General features: G+C 35.7%; 1 protein-coding gene across 3 annotated transcripts in view; it reads right to left on the bottom strand.

Moving 5' to 3' along the window:
* Positions 1-11,363, bottom strand: part of cstf1 (cleavage stimulation factor, 3' pre-RNA, subunit 1) — a 50,502-nt gene extending 39,139 nt beyond the window's left edge. Inside the window, exons 1-3 of one of the 3 annotated variants that reach the window (XM_028811823.2) lie at positions 11,276-11,363; positions 7,604-7,789; positions 5,652-5,929 (exon numbers count right to left, since the gene is read on the bottom strand). In XM_028811823.2, the coding sequence (XP_028667656.1) occupies positions 5,652-5,929; positions 7,604-7,772 (447 nt within the window). In that variant the 5' untranslated portion in view covers positions 7,773-7,789; positions 11,276-11,363. Of the gene's footprint in view, positions 1-5,651; positions 5,930-7,603; positions 7,790-10,997; positions 11,101-11,275 lie in introns of those variants that run through there. The other 2 variants (XM_028811824.2, XM_028811822.2) reach the window with 2 other exon arrangements.
* Between the last annotated feature and the right edge of the window lie 6,796 nt (positions 11,364-18,159).

Raw genomic sequence — 18,159 nt, forward strand, 5'->3', positions numbered from 1 at the left:
GTGTGTGCAACACTTTTGTGCATACTGTGGAAGAATAATTTTATGCTAACATGGCATTATCTTAAAGAAATAGCATAAAGACTTAATATGTCAAAGACCTGTTTAGGCACACCAGTAAACTAGTTGAAGGTCAAGGGAACAAAAAAATGTACACTGAAATATAAGAATTGGTTTATGAAAAATACTGAGATGGTCAAGTAAATAATGTACGAGAAGAAAGGTTGGTGTAATACACAAAATGTACGGAAGGATGACTAAGAAATCAGCTGATGTCCTATAAACGAGAATGGACAGTTGTTATATGCATAGAAATTTCAAGGGTGGTGGTGGCGCAACTCAGCGGTATAATAACAACCAGAAAAAAACAGACTTATTTTATATAAATCATTTGGGTGTAAACTAATGAACCAACCAGAGTAAAATGCATGCACTGATTGACAATGTATGTAAATTCAACAGTTTATAAAACGACCTAAATTTTGGGATAATTTACCAATTGAAATATGCCAGGCTAAATCTATGGAACATTTAAAAAAAACTTAAGAACACTGTTTTTTAATCTGGCTTTCCAATAATTATATCATACTATAGTAATATGATAAGAAGTTTAGCTCTTTGAAGTGTTAATAAGTACCCAGCATTAATCCACTGCTTTTTTTTTAATGTTTTTTGTCTCTCATCCTGGTGGACTTAGATGCCTTTTTTATCAACTGTGCTAACTGTATCAACTGTGCCCAGTTAAGGGTGGGCAACCAACTGGCCTAGGTCATTCTGACTTTCATCATTCTGAAATTGATTACCATCAGACCTAACTATTTGATTTGCTTGCTCCTGTCTTCCAACTGTGGCCTTCCAGAGGTTTATTTTTCTCCTATGGCCCATCATATGAGTTTTTTTGTTTTCCTCTCCTCCATGTCAGTTGGTCAACTAATCATATCTAGGAATCAACTTGTGGAAAGCACAGTGACATGCAAGTAAATGTATGATAAGGTGCTATACAGATAAAGTTATCATCATCATCTTCCTATAGTCCACTGTGCTCAAACTATTCATACAACATGAAACATGAGAAGCTGCACTCAACAGACCAAAATTCATCAAGAAAGAAACTCTATTAAGTGAAAGGTTAATTTCTCTTGGATAAAACAAAACATCAATTAGAAACACCTACAAAAGACAGTTATATGTAGACAGCAATAATCTCCTAGTATCCAGTTAAAAGTCAAAATGTTCCAACAAATAGACATTTTTGCAAGCTTTAGTATTTAGGTTTGTCCAACCAAACTATAATAATAATAATAATGATACCTTTTACAATTTAACCCAGCCTTCAAAGATTCCTTCTTTATTACTTTCACATGTTATGACCAGGGCTGTGGAGTCAGAGTCGGAGACAATTTTGGGTACCTGAAGTCGGGGTCAGAGTCAGCAAAAATGTACAGACTCGGACTCCTAATTTAAATTGTAATGAGAAAAAAAAAAATACAGCAAGTTCAAATGTCCCATTTCACAACCAAGAGTCATAATTAAGTACTTCTCTGATGTAAGAATAGAGCCCAGTGCATAGTTGTGTTACTACTAGTGTGAAGTTCAGATGAGCTATTATACAACCAGACATTAACATATTGTAGTCTGGATTATGGTGCATTACAAAAAGTGTTTTCATGTTTATTTCAGATATAATGTGTTTAACAAGTTCATTTGAGTGTAAACAAATGATGTAGGTGGAGGTGTGTGCTATGGCCTGATGTGTGTTCAGGGGTTCTGTCTGCACTATCCACATATGCTCCCACCCAGAGGTGAACTTTAGCATAACTTTGCACCCCACCTGTTCTAGAAGATTTTGAAATTAAAAAGGAACAGATTCTATGTATTGTGACAGATAATGCTTCTAAATATGTTAAGCACAACTGAGAAAAATGAATAAAGTAGATGAAGAAAGTGACAAACAGATATTAGAGGAAGACAGTTCGTTAAGTATTGGAGAAAGTGAAACCGAAGAGAATAGTGAAATTTTGGATAACATTGCTGAAGAAGCATTTAAGCTTACTACTATTCAACATATGCACTGTGCTGTCCATACTCTGCAACTTGCAATAAGAGAGGGATTGAAAGATCGTCACGCAGCTACTCTAATTGGCAAATTGAGGCAAGTAACTGTTGCAGCCAGGGCACCTAAAACAGATGCCATTTTGAAAAGACGTGAAGGAAAAGGAGCCATTTTGGATCAAACAACACGCTGGGGAAGCACTTATTTAATGGTAAAGCATTTGCTTGAACTAAAAGACCTTCTTGAAGAACTGGACAAGGAAAATGTTTTATTAACTGAAAGCCAGTGGGCACAAGTAAAAGAACTGGAAAGTCTACTTTCTTACCCATTTACTGTCACCAAGAGGTTGCAATATGAAGGTTTAACACATGGTAAATTTTTCTTGGAATGGAAGAGCTTGATATATTGCCTGAACAAAAGTGGAGGGTTCGTAGCTGATAGCATTGTATCTTCAATGAAGAAAAGAGAGACTCTCTTACTGGATAATCAAATCTTGTTAACTGCTATTTATGTTGATCCAATGAGCCGAATTTTGTTGAGCAGTGACCAGATTGCTAATGGAAAAAAGACACTATAATGTAGCAGTTCACATGAAGGGATTACTACTACCTGAAACACCACCACTGGATGAAGCTATAAGAACTGGTAACTCAGGATCTTCGTCTTCAAATGAAGAATTAGACTTTGGTTCCTACTTGAACAAAATGGAAGTTTCAAAAGCAAACCAACGTCATCTATGCGTGAAAGATATACGACCAGTAAATGTCCAAGTAAAGAGATTCCAACCGGAGTTTTTTAAAGAATTAAAAGCAATGCCACCCACCCAAGTCAGTGTTGAAAGACTATTTTCAGCTCTAAAAATAATCCAGTCAGATTTAACAGCTTCAATGAAAGAAATTAGCATATTAAATACAGAGGAGTCGGAGTCAGAAGTACCGGAAACTAAGGAGTCAGAGTCGAAAAATGTATCTACCGACTCCATAGCCTTGGTTATGACAAACATTAAAGTTTTAATAAACTTGATTTGTGCTTGTCTCCCTATTAAGTACTCTTCTACAACAGGTATTTGTTTTAGAAATATATAATTATGTCATTTTCATTGCCTGTGATACAGCTGTTATGCTAAAGAAGATAAAAGTTATAATCTAACAAATTTCCTGTAAAATTAATGTACTGGTCCAATTATGGCATAAGTGGCATAATAAATGCATCAATTTATCCATGTCCATCATTCTTACTGGAAAAACCTAATGACCTGTTAAAACCAGGACACCAAAGACATACTGGGTCTCAGTCAATATAACATCTTGTTTCAATAGCAATTTACTAACAGACAACATGGTGTCTATCAACTCATATTTTCTGTTTTAGAAGTTGTTCAGCCACCAACAAGGTGTGGCCATTTTGTTGCTGGTTTTCTATAGAGGAAGGCCAAGTGGATATTTCTCTGCCAAACGGGATTACTGAACAATGTGATTAGTCCCATATTTATAAACTTCAAGAACCAAGCAGAGTTATTCAACAAATTTTTTATTCACCTTTTAGAAAATGCCTTGTTAGGCAAATTGTTTCTTTTGGTTTTACACAACTCTTTATTTATGGATGTTAACTTTTATATAATAGTTGGTAATTTTTCATTTTCTCTTATATTCTACACATTTAAATTTTGAGTCCTGATATGTATCACTACAGCACTGGCATTTGTGCTATTCTTGACTGGATCACACACACACCAACTTTTCTAGTTGGACGTTTTCTCTATTTTTGATCACCTACTCAAGTTATTCCAAAAGAGACTATCCCTGAAAAAGAATGTGTTAGACTTTTTGTTTTCTTAATGTTTTGCTTATTAGTAATGCATAGTGGTTTACTGTGCTATAATTCTGAACTGTCCTTTCCTAATAAATTTCACATCTGATATTGTACAAATGCATCCACCATCAAAATGTTACTATTGCTTATATACACGATGTAGCTTGGTAAATGTCTCATCCTTCTAGTACTCTTCATATAAAAACAGTGACTACTGCACATAAAAAATTTAGCAGCTGGCTGTGCTTAATGGTTTTCGAAATTCATACTATGAAAATTGTGCATGGAGAAAGCTACTTTTTAATTTAACAACATTTACTTATATAGCACATTTTCATACAAACAATGCAACTAAAAAAACGATATTAAAGAGAAAGATTCATGAAAAAAAAATTAATTTTAGGCAATAATACTAAAGAATAAGTGACAAAGGAAAAAGGTCAGATGTACAGGAGGACAGAAAAAAACGAAAAAGAAAAAATTATTTTTTAGGGATTTTGTGTAGCCATACTTAAAAACGTAACACTCACTGTCTACTTTGGCTGTTTTAGTGGTCCATATAAGATCAATTTAAGAGCATATACTATTTAAACAAATCTATTGTCTATATATTGTGCTGTGTATTGTATGATTACATAGCCAACACATTTGATAACCAGATTTCCTCACAATTCTCCTATACTGATAAACTGGTCATACATTATTGTGCAAATCCTAACCCTCAATTAAATTGATTCAATAGGATAAATATAAATATCATAAATTTCTTTTAGAAAATGAGGGAATGTTCAAGTCTCCATACACAACCTTCATACCACATTTCACCATATTTTCCAAACCATTTTTAGCCATAATAGGGCAGTCCAATAACAACATGTACTGCATATACCCTCACTAACAGTAGTCAATATATATATATATTATATATATATATTTTTTACTTGACTTACTATATTGACTTGATGCAGGAATTTAAATTACACCATAGCCTGCTGTTCTGACAGTGACACAACCAAATGTTTGTTGTGGTATGGATTTATTTGCACATTGTTCAGAAACTATGACTATATGACATGCAACCCTTTGATTTAAAATATACTGTGTGTTTTTAAAACAGGACTCTGTTGCAAATTATTTAATTGTTACATTGCTCCCACAACACCCTTTAAAACAATAGGGATGAACTTATTGTACATGTGTTAATAACACAAAAGAGGAAAAGACTCTGCTCACCTGCAAAGAATGAACGAATGTCTTTTGACTATGCAGCTACATTTATCTCTTTTACTCAGTTTTTGTGCATCATTGCAGCTAAAACTTATGTATTCAAAGAAACTAACTGAAAATTCCTTTTTGCATTTATTTATTATTTTCTAACTTTATGTAATTGTTATTACTGTTATTAAAATTGGTAAATTTATTTTTTTTTAATTATCCAGACTAGCACTATACAAAATAATAATCATCACAACCATTAAGTAATTGATTTAAAATATACATGAATTATCCACATAAAATTAATCATAAACACCAAAATGGAAACCATGATCAAGACAGTGACATTTTTCACTCCCAAAAAGGGGTGACCTCACTCCTGTAGGATGCAGAACGCTGACAATATTTGATTTAAGTTCTGTGACACTTACATTATTCATATTTGACTTTCTCTATGTAAATTTTGCAAAATGTAAAAAAAAAGGAACCATGTCACTAAATTTGAAAAATATTAGGGTTTTTAGTAGTATTGAATAACTAAATATAAAAACATGATTTCCATATCAAACTTTACCTCAATAGGCATAGCACTTTTTGCTAGCATACGTTCTGTATCCAAGATTTTGATGGAAGCATCTGCTGAACCAGTGGCAATAAGCTGGCCATCACGACTGTAGGTAGCAACTCGACAAGGACCCTTGTGTGAAGTTACATAGCAGGTCTCATATTCTGATGCCTCTGGAGACATAGTCTGCACATCAGCATCAAATTCCAGATCAATTCCAGTGCCAGGGGCCACTGTATCTGACCTTCCAATAGCATACTGCACAGCACTGTCATCGTTCTCCATACCTGAAAATGCAGGTTGAATAAGTGAACAATCTGAAATACAACAAAATTTTTAAGTATTCTGAGGAGCAGTGAATAACATGGAAAAACAAATGATCAAACAGAGATCTTGGAAAATGAATGTAAATGTACTGAAACACAAAAAGGTGTCTCTAAAATCATTTAGAGGTGAAGACTACATTCAACATTCTGTAACAATAACAGGCATAAACGGCAATGAGGGAAGCACTGCACATTTCTAAGGACACTGTGCTGGCACTCTATCACACTAATCATCAACCTTCAACAATATGGTGACTGCAAATGCAATTCATTTTAAATAATACATCAATTCAGAATTGAAAGACAGTGGCACGAACTGATCATTTCAAACTTTTCCTGGTATGCGCGCACGCACACACATACTGTACACAACTATGTCTGACAAAACATGAGGACTATCACCTGTGAGTTCAAATGACAATGTTAGTTTGTATACATAAAAACAGAAACATCTTTGTGACTTTTTTTTTTTTAACTTCAGCTGTCAAGAGCAACTTTCAGTGAAGCAGCCAATTTTATTATTTACGTATGTTTCAAGACAAACTTAAGCCAAAGTCATATTACACTGCTTCTATTTGTGGGTTATGTCAGATTTGTCGACTGCAGTTGCTAAACTTGTCACTGGGATCACGTCAATGAAAACGACTGAAAATCTCTAACCACATCACTGTGAATTTCCCATTGGGATAATAAAGTATCTATCTATCTGCTCACTGAGTGCCGACCTTGCCCCTTTTTCTGACAGTGAAACGAGTGCTGCATGACAGAGCTGGTGCTGTATGCCCTTTTTTCCATTCTATCATGTTACATAAAACATATCACATCAGAGGTTTGTGAGGTTCAAAACACCTACATTCCATGCATTATATGTCTGGATGAACATTTTTACTTGTCAGCTGTCAAGCATGCACAGCCCACCCCTAAACCTAAAGATAAATATCAAACAAGTTTGATTTTATCCGAGCGTTGTTGGGTATGTCAGAGTAGGCAAATAGCTTCACGGGAGTGTGCCACCAACTCACTAACATTATGTAAGGGAAGGGTGTGACTGAAAATCACTGCAAAAGTTGAATAATGTGACATATAATTTAGGATCACTTCAGACAGTCTATGGCCATTTTCAAAATGCGTTCCTTGACCACCTACAGGCTGTCTACTTAATAATAATAATCAAATGGTAATATAACTTTATTTGCATTTAAATCAAAATGTAACAATTTAAATGGGCACTATGTGATTTAACACATTTAATTAATGAAGTTGTTAATAGATATCTTGAAATATATCTAAAAATATTTACAGATATTTATAAAAAGTTAAGAGTTATGTTTCAGTGCATTATAAAAATTTTATTCCATGGTGAACTAAAAGCTACATTTAAATCATTGAGATATCCTAAAAAGTGCAGAACATATAAGTTAGATATATTTAGAAATTTCTTTTAAGATTTATTGATCTTTAAATATCTCAACACATCTTTAAACCATTAAGGAACATCTCTAAATCATAACTTAGCTTGTCATAGGAGAAAACTTAACTGAAACAAATAAAGATCAAATGAAACCAAAACAAGTTCACACCACTAACTGTTAAGAAAGTTAAGGTGGAAATTCCACCGAACCATCCTCATCTTACCAAGTTTAGCAAGTTGTAGCAGCTGTTCTGAAGGAGACACCACCGACTGGGGCTTCACCTCTCCAATAAGACAGTTGGCAATGCTTGTATATCCATCATAGAGCAGCTGACTAATAATGAGCTTGTAAAGATGCTGCCGATCTCTCAATGTGGCTTTTGGTCTGTACATTTTACTGCAGAGGTTATCTAGAAAATAACAGACAAAAACATTGATAAGGTTTTCAACAGCTCATACTACTGGATCTTCAATTAAGGTAGAGAATAACTGATTAGTGATTTCTATACTCCAAGCACATTCAGTATAAAATGTCCAAAACTTTTTTCCACAAATCAATATGTGAATGGAGGATGTAACAATTATTCAAAAGAATTTGTGTTGGATATTTTGGACACATGGAATAGAACAGGGGTCTCCTGCTCTGGTCCTGGAACACCACTGTGACTGCAGGCTTTCATTCTAACTTTTTTCTTAATTAGTGACCACTTTTTGTTGCTAATTAACTTGTATTTCCTTAATTTTAATTCTTTTGTTTTTTTAATACTCAGTACTCTGAATTGCTTAATATTCTCTTTAAACGGCATCCAAATAGAAATGAGATGTGAAGTGAGCCAACAGATGACTACCTAAGTTGGGGCAATAAACTCTTACCTATTTCACTCCAACCAGTTTCATAATTAGAAGCCAGTATTTGTTGCTAATTAAACCCATTATTTAATTACAGAACTTGTTTTTACTTTCATTAGCCACAGCAGAAATTTCCAAAATTGTTGGTTTTCTTTTTTCTAAGAACACTGTCAAAATGTTTTCGTGACCTGAGTAGATCAACACTCCTGAGACCTTCACCTTTCTTTATTTTCAAATATTGTATGATGGACACAGACTAGCAGGTCATATGGCTCATTTATCTCATTATTGTTTAGCTACTAATTTAGCCAAAAATAAATAAGGAGTCTGATTCTGAAATAGTAAGTTAATCAAAATTACAGCAAAACAGTTAATTAGCTGCAAACATTTGTCACTTATAAAGAAAAGGATTAGAATGAAAACCTGCACTCAGAGTGGCACTCCAGGACCGGGGAGTTGGAATAAAACATGTGGAGGCTTCATCTTAAATATAAAAAGATAAAGAGCATGTACCACATGTGTGTTTAGCCCAAGGTACTTCAACTTGGTATAGATACTTACTCCAAAACATTTACTGCTGATCATTATCTTAACAAAAACAGCTACTCAAAAATAACACATATTTCATACTGTACTGTATGTTGAACCTAAGGTAAGAGCTCATATTGTACGGATAGCATAGATAAAAAAATATATATTCATTTGGTATAAGCTAACAATAATGACTACCTTACATTTTTTTAGTGTTGAGACAGTATATACTGAAGAAAACATTGTTTTTTTTCCCCCCCATTTACTTCACACTACTGCATGAGAAACAATCAAAATGGTTTTGTCACAAAGTTTCAGACTGTTTATTCAAATTCTGTCACTAACAATGAGCACTTGAATATTATTTGTGCCTTTGATCATACACTGTGCACATAGTCAACATAAGACGATAAATAGAAACCTTGAGACATTATAATTTAGGTTATAATTGAGCTGCAACTTCACCATTGCATTATTTTAATAGCAAATGGTGGTAAAAGTGACTTGTAAATACCTGATGCTGTTTCCAACTTCAAATATCGGTGTCATTATGAAAAAATATATTTAAAATGTGTTATTACAAATTGAAAATCTCAATACATAACCCCAAAAAAGGAGAAAGGAAAAGCACATTACACATGCAAAGTAGTGTTCAATATTAGGCTACCAATGATAATTGATGACAATTCCACCAATATTGAAAAACAAATTGGACCCCATGATACCTGTTCTAGAAATACTTAAATCGAGATTTTGTTATAGTTGGGGGTAAAAAAAAGCAGGAAAATGCTAATATAGGTTTCATAGGGTCAATAGTGGCACATGCACAGATCATCACATATCTATTAGTTCAAATAATGTTGCGTAATCCTAAATTATTGCCAATTATTACAAACCATAAAGTCAATTAATAAGTACAGTACATTATACTCAAGTTTATGAGTGTTCTCCCAGGCTTGAAGGACTAAAGATATTTAATTGGCTTGGTTACTGTTCTGCGGTGGGTTGGCACCCTGCCCAGGATTGGTTCCTGCCTTGTGCCCTGTGTTGGCTGGGATTGGCTCCAGCAGACCCCCGTGACCCTGTGTTCGGATTCAGCGGGTTGGAAAATGGATGGATGTTTACTGTTGTAAATAATCATTTTTAATTAGCAACTCAAATACCAAACATGTTTTTGATTTAGATCTGCTTGGAATTATTATGAACTCTCTTATTAATCTTACTTAGGGTGAGATCACACAAAAAACACTATAATTTTCAGACTGACGTGCAGTAGTTGATTTTAAAGTCATGCGATTTCTAATTGGGAAATCTAAACGGTCGGTTTTTTTTTTTTTCTTCTTCTTAAATACAAGGGTGGGCAAAAGTAGGTGTACAGTTGTGAGTACTTGAGGCCGGTCTTATGAGCACTTACATGATTGTGCACTGTGCCATTGGGAGGTTCTTTTGAGTTAATACAGCTATTGTAATAATCACAACCTGTATTTTTCCGTACGAACAACTGTAAACCTAATTTTGCCCACAATATTTGTCACATGATCACAGAGAACCACAAACAAACACACAAACACGTATATAATATTCAAAGATTTTTTATTTACACAAAGTCTTCTTACTCTGCTGCTGCTGAACAATTACTACAAGACACAACCATAAACGATTATCGCACGATTCAGTAACAGTGGAATAATGCTAAGCACCCTGTTTAACCCGTGTGTCCCTGTAATGTAATGCTGGTAGAAACCGTAGTGACCTCGAGGAAGAAAAGAACGAAAACAAGGCGTTAAATGCATAAAGTTAATAACCGAGCCGGAGTCGAACGCAAGTCTCTGAAACTGTGCGGCAGCATCGTTCATCTCTGCGCCTACCGGTTTACAGTATATCTTATATAAAACGGGCTATGCGATTAATGTGTATTGCCATTTACTGATCATATATCATATACAGGAGAATGCTCAGTTTATGTATGGTGATTTTCAACCAACATTTGAAAGCCCTTACGTTTAACAGTTAAGAATCCAAATTACTTCTGAAACTTCATAACTTGCTACAACGATGATCTTCGGATAAAAAAGAGAAAGCTAAAAAGATATTCACGGCTTCTTCTTAGTTAAAATAATTTCACGAGATTTGCAGTTCGAGACCACCGCAGCTGCCCGAAGTTACAACAATACGTACAATACGTGGCTAGTGCCACTTTGGTGGAATTCAGTGTGCAAACCCCAAAACTATACGCACCAATGAAAGAACGACAAAATGTGCGACTAACCGCCACTCTATTGCATCCAAGTACAGAGTAAAGCTAGTGCCTTTTAGATGAACCAAACGTAACTCTCTCTCTCTCTCTCTCTAACCGGAAGTACTTTGTGTTTCAACACCATCGATGGCAAGACGCATGTGTATATACCACTGCCACATTCAGTATGTTTTATTGCTAAAATCAAGAAACAAAGAATTAACTAAGAAACTATAAAAAAAAACAAAACACAAAGTTCGAAGAGTGAAAAACTTCCTACCTTACGTTCCAGTTCCGTCGCTTATGATGACGTAGGAAACATGCGCCTCTTGTGTTTTCTGCGCATGCTCATCTTTAACAGACTACACTTTCCAGATGCCGTTGTTAAAACTAGAAGTTTGTGAGTGCTTCACTTTCAAACTCATGCGTTCGTTATATATGGCTAGCCCAGTAACATTCACGTATACGATTAATTCAGATAAAACACAGATCAGCCTTTCAGATATCTGAAATTTAAAACATAACCGAGTGTAGCGCCCTGCGAGGAAAGAAAACATGGCAACATTTTTTCGATGCAGGCAAAAAGTACTGGCTTTATTATTGAACGTGCTTAAACTATATACATAACTGTTGACTCTCCACTCATCACCCCGCCTCCTTCCACATTGCAGTGCGTGTGAATTTTGTCTTTACAGAGGAGCAGCGTTTCCAGCCGCTACGCGAGCCTCCTCCGTATTTCACAGTAGGCACGGTGTTCTTTTCTTTGAAACCTTATTTTTTTCATCTGTGGACATAGAGCTGATGTAAATTACCACATGAACATTCCCCGAGAAACATTGTGGCTTGTCAAGATGCATTTTAGCAAATTCTAATGTGTTTTTTATGTTTTTCATTCAAATGTGGAGTCCTGCGTCTTCTTCCATTCAAAAAGCGCCCAATGTGATCAGACACCTTAACCTTGGAGCTCAGGTTGTTTGGGAACTCGCTTTGGGAGTTGAACCTTTGCTTTTTGCCTGCCATTCTCCCTAAACTTCTGTCCATTTTTGGGTCAATTTTCCTCTTGCAGTCATGTCCAGGGAGATGGGCTACAGTCCCATCGACCCTAAACTTCTTAATATTTGCAACTGTTCTCACAGGCACATTAAGCTGCTTGGAGATGGGCTTCTAGCTTTTGCCTTTAACATGCTTGTCTATAATTTTCTTTCTGATCTCCTCAGACAACTCTTTCCTTTGCTTTTTTCTGGTCCATGTTCAGTGTGGTGGGACACATGATGATACCAGATTGATAACTTTTCACCATTTAAATAGGTTGAAAGACTAATTGCACCATTGACTCCATGTGTGATACTAATGAAAGAAAACAGTTAGTTTGAACAATAACTCTAATCCAGTTATTTATGATCTTTTCAACAAATGTGTTCGTGATAGTTTACAAGATCTTTGTAGAAGAATCAATACTTGATCTCTTTTCACACTTGCTTTGCATTACTCAATGACATCAAAGGCATGCAGGTGTACATGGGACGATTGCTTTTCATTTCATAACTTTTCAGGTGCCGTAAAGCACTACTTCATTGAACTGTAAGGGTATCAACACATTTATCCATATCTGTATATGAGTTTGCTGGATATCTTGTTCAAAAAATGTAACCCCAACAGCACCCTCTTTAACATGGGGTTCCCCCGTCCCCCATTGTGGCTAGAACACCCTCCACTCTTCTGGGAAAGCTTCTCTTAAGCTTTTGGAGTGTGTTTGTACGAATTTGTACTCCTTCCACCAAAAGAGTACTTGTGAGGCCAAGTACTGATTTTGGATGAGAAGACTTGGCTTGCAATTGGTGTTCCAATTCATTCCAAAGATGTTCATTGTGGTTGAGGTCAGGGCTCTGACCTGGCTTTTTGCACAGTCATGATGGAACAGAAAAGGGTCTTCCTTAAGCTGTTAGGCTTGTGTGCAGCTGCTCAGCCATTAAAACTAATTCCATGAAGGTCCCAAGGCACAGTTCTTGTGCTGATGTTGTTTCCTGAGAAAGTTTGGAACACTGTTGTGTGTGATGTAACTGAGGACAGATGATGTTTAGGCTGTATGCACTTCAGTACTAAGTGGCCCCACTCTGTGAGTTTACGTGGTCTACAGTTTTGTGGCTAAGCTGTTGTTGCTTCTAGGTTCATTCACCTCATAACAATAGCACTTACATTTGACCAGGGCAGATCTAGAAGAGCAGAAATTTCACATACTGACTTGTGGCATCCTAAAACACTGCCACATTTAAAGTCACTGAGCTCTTCAGTATGACCTATTCTGCCAGTATTTGCCAATGTGCTTATTAACAGTGGGTGCAGCTGAAACATTTGAGCTTGATCATTTGGAGATGCGTCCACATTCTTTCGGCCATGTAATGTATAACAGTGGTTCTACAGTGTGACTGCTGTGCCAGAAACCTTTCAATCTACCACACATGTCAGCAGAATTATTAGACTTCTTTTAAATGTCAAAATATCTTTAATTTAGTTCCAAAACAACTTTGTTGATGAGTAAATCTTGTTTCTCTGGACATTTTCAAATTCTTAACCCACCTATTGATTTTCAAATCTGTGTAATCTAGTTCGGGGTCATGGCAGTTAGGTTATCCCAAGAGCACTGGATACAGAGCAGGATCCAACACTAGACAAGGTGTCCACACCCACCCTCCATCACAGAAGTCAGGTTTCAGTTCATTGTAATTTCCTTATAAAGTCCTTTAGCCCTTTCTTCAATGAAAGCTACTATAACTGTTGGAAGTGTAAAAGATCTTTAGAAGAATTAGAGAAGGATTTTTCCTTTTTTACTCCAGGACTTTTATGTGATTTCCTTGCTTCTAGAAAATTACCTTCAAATCTTGGCATTATTTGTTGTGCACCATTGCAGCTTTGTATTTGTTAAATAGTATAATGGATTTATCAAATGTTAGAATTTAGGGTGCATTGTGACCCATGAAACAATCATTGTAACAACTATGAAACTTTTACTCATTTCCTAACATTAGCTCATGATATACAAAGAAAAAATCCTTCGTGAATATTTTATTTTCATGGTTTGTTGCACAAATTGTAGTAGTTAAGATTTGATGGCTCAGAGCATGTCACCGCACTTCTTACCACTACACTACCATCTTGATCTTCATTCCAACATGTCAGTCTTGTAGCAATATTCGAAAGTAATATGCACTGTTACCCCTGTTTCATGTTTTTGTAAACAATATCTTTCTATCCTTCAAGGTCACTTGAGTTATTCATCTGAATATCTCATCTGCACCTTTGCTAAAAGCAAGCAATATCTTTGCTTTAAGAGTCCCTCAATAATCAAATGTGTTTTGAAAAGGTAAAATCTGAAATGTCTTATGTGAATTTGATTTTGTTCACGAGACTCTGTTGGGGTGACAATAATTGTTAACACGTTTGACCAAAAAAAAAATCCATGCAATAATTTTATCTCAATGAAAGATGGCATTTCTCTCATAATCTGAGCGTAAGCTCAAACTAATAAGCAACAACAGACATTTCCTCTCGCTGTATAAATGGTGCCTGTAAATCTGGAAGGCACTCTAAATTTTTTCATGATCAGTCCAGTTAGTCAAGTGCAATTCTCATTACCTTTCAAGTGGTGAATATTGAAATATAATACATACTTAAAATAAAACAAAGCATCATGGTACACATATTACTTCACAAATTATATCCATCCAGAGGTGGAAGCCTTCAGCTTGAATTGCTGTGACAGTGTTGGACCGGAATTGTGTAACTAGGATACACTATTAACATTGTTGTGTTAATGTATTACCGTTCTTGTTTATTATGCTTGCCCTGTAAAACACTTTATGTCTGTTTAAGTGTCTTATCTAAAGTGCAGTAAATTTTTTTTTTTTTTTTTATAAAGGAAATATACATGGGGCCCCTGGTGCCCGTATTTGTAACACCATGCGTACAACTCACACTATAACATGGCGTAAGCACAAAAGCGGGAATGTGCGTACACACAGAAAAATCCACATGCAGGAATCTGTACATACGCAAACTTCCATGTTCTTCCGCTACATAAATCCTGATCAGCATGAAAAGTAACGCACGTGCATGCGCCAGCTGTCCTGCCCCAACTCCTCCCAGAATTATGCCTCTTTGAATATGCAAATTTATATAAATAGCCCTTAAACTCAGCGTTCTGTGAAAAGACAAAAAATAGAATTTCAGCGAATACCAAGTGGATTGAAAAAGTACTATTTGTTGGTTTAAACAGTGGTATAATCAACAAAAGGAAGTTGATCGAGTGACAGAGCATCGGAGAAACTCGAAAGCTCAAGTTCTCAAAGTCGCACAGTGCCCGAAATAAAAAAGATGTCACATATCAAAGTCGCCGTGAAAAGGCGAGTCGTAGCCCAACGTCTGAGTGTCATATGAAAGCTTATTAGGGTACAGACAAAAAAAATAGGCACACAGTGGGAAAAAAGCACGAAATGTCAACTTTAATCTCGAAATTTCCACTTTAATCACGTAGTTTATTTTGCCATTAAAGTAGAACATCATAAACTTCATCTTAAAATCATTTAATTTACTAGTTTCTCAAATCCCATCGTAACTAAAGTAGCACGTTAAATGCTGTGTTCTGTATTTGATCTTCTATGTGCTCTGTGTGTGAATCACTACCTGCTTCTTAAACAAGCTTTCTCTTTCTCCGACAGGACACAGAATCCATTACATTCGTGATAGTACAGCTCTCTGAATAATTAAAATAATGAGATGTATACAGGATACCTTTTTCATGATGATAGGAATGAAAGCATGTTATTAAACATGAGAACACGGTGGTGCAGTGCTTGTTCATGTCTCACGCAAGATGCTTGCTGCGCCATGCGTGACCTTCAATGAAATAATTTATCACAGCAGTACTGTCTCTTTCAAACACACTAACCTCCAATTCTTGTCCTTACTTTTCTTTCTCCAAATACCCAATCGCCACACAATCAGCTCTGTAATAGACGTTAAGCCATCTGTAAGCTTAGAACGACGATTCTTCAAAACATTTAAGGAACATTGAAATATCTTTGTAGTATGTGTTTAATTATTCTATCTATCCTAAAAGTGTCGCACCAGCCCAGCAAGAATAAAGCACGAGGTATAGAATAATCCGTGAACTAGCTAGCGCTGTGGCACCGTGTCCTCACGTTTGATTATTAACAATACAGATTATTTAAATTAAGTTAAAGTTTTACCTGTATAATGAACATATTTTGCTGCATTTCATCTTAAAAATAATACCGTCATCATATGTAAATACGTGCTTTATAAAGTGGCATACGTTGTGCAGTATTATAACTGTAGTGCAAGTTTACAGTGAGGTAACTGTATTTATAAGTACAAACAGTTCTACAAGGAGCACTTGATGGACTGATTGAGTGCATTTAAAGTTCTTGGGATGAAACTGTTTCTGAACCGCGAGGTCTGTACAGGAAAGGCTCTGAAGCGTTTTGCCATGGCTGAGGCAGCGTGTGCTTGATGCTGTATCCCGATAATTCTCTTTCCGATCAGCTGCTGCTGTGATTCCAAACTCAGATACAATGATATAAATACTCCGAGTGGTGCAGTGAGAGTAATATGGAAAAAGATGATCTGCTGTGGCAACCCTTAACGGGAGCAGCTGAAAGAAGAAAAAGAAGGTGCAGTGAGAGTAACGCTAAAGCAGTTATGGTATTTGGAGTACTATGGCTATTCCCTGGATCATTATATTGTTACAGGAATCAGATGCATTACACTAATAAACAATATGCAGTTAGTTTCAGTGTATTTATAAAGCCGCATCAGGAATGTGGATCTAAGAAAGAAAGGGTAACCACACAGGAACAGTAGCACTGCTTTGATGCTGGGTGCCGCCAGTCTGCAGAACCGAGCGGAGAACTTGCGTACGCCAGGGTATGAGGTACCGTGGAAATGTGCATGGCTTTACGCCAAGTTTAGGTTTTATACATCGCGATTTGAGCGTGGAAACGTTGTTATGCAACATTTCTGTGCATACGCACCGTTTATACATGAGGCCCCAGTTCTGTTTCTTGCTCTGTCCTTAACACTCCATTCATCACATTGCTCAAAGTAAATAATTGTCTTTCCCTGGGGTTTAATGATTTGTTTTCCTTTTTTTCATACTTACAGATGTTTTCTGGGCTGCAGTTGTACAGTACAGTATATGTCTACATACTTTTATACACATGTCATTCATTTAGTGAAAAGTAATCAAACACATCTGCTGAAGTATGTAAAGTTTAAGTGTACCATAAGTTAGTTTTCACATATTTCTGATTAAAACACTGATGAAAGTAATTTTACAATGACTGAAAAATCCACTGGATTTAAAACCATGATGGTTAAGCTAAATTAAGAAGAATCTTGCAGAGCTAGTTTAAGTATGACTGAAGAACAAACCATGCTAGATTGCACTAAAAATTCAATTTGCTTGGCTACTCAGTGGTAAAACCACTTTATGAAGACATCACAAAAAATCATCTATCAGAAAAATGTATCACCCTTTTTAAGGAGGTGACAATAGTGAGAAAAGGAAATTTGCGGTTTCCTCTTATATTTGATTTGATTGTGTTGACCTCATTTGTCAGTTGCTATAGTTAAAAGTCTGCTAACTGAAAAATTGTAAATGTTTTCTTGGCCACCTTGGTATGAGTAACTAGATGAGGTTTTGGTGATTAAAATGAGCAAAGAGACCAAATATTTTAACATTTTCCTGACATGTTGGTTTTAGATGGCCAAGAACATATCATCCGAGCAACAACGTATAATGTAAAAAAACACATCAATGTAAATAATACAAAGAAAATGTGTAATGACTCAAGAGCAAATGTCAATCCAATCAACACAAATTAAGAGACACACCGCATGCATTACATACCTAGAAGATGTATTTAACAGTCTAGCAGGTTTAAAAGATGATGTCCTGTAGATGTTAAAAATCAATCAAAGCTTTTATCATATTAAGAACAATGTTGAAATCAAATCGTCTTGAAAACTAACATTTCTTTTTATCACAAATGCCAAATCAATGTTATTGTATGGGTATGACACCTCAAACGTGACAGAAGGTTCTAGAAGACATGTTACAGCAAATTACCAGCTTGTGTAGTTAAA

The sequence above is a fragment of the Erpetoichthys calabaricus genome, chromosome 10 (genome assembly GCF_900747795.2).
Source record: "Erpetoichthys calabaricus chromosome 10, fErpCal1.3, whole genome shotgun sequence".
NCBI lineage: Eukaryota > Metazoa > Chordata > Cladistia > Polypteriformes > Polypteridae > Erpetoichthys > Erpetoichthys calabaricus.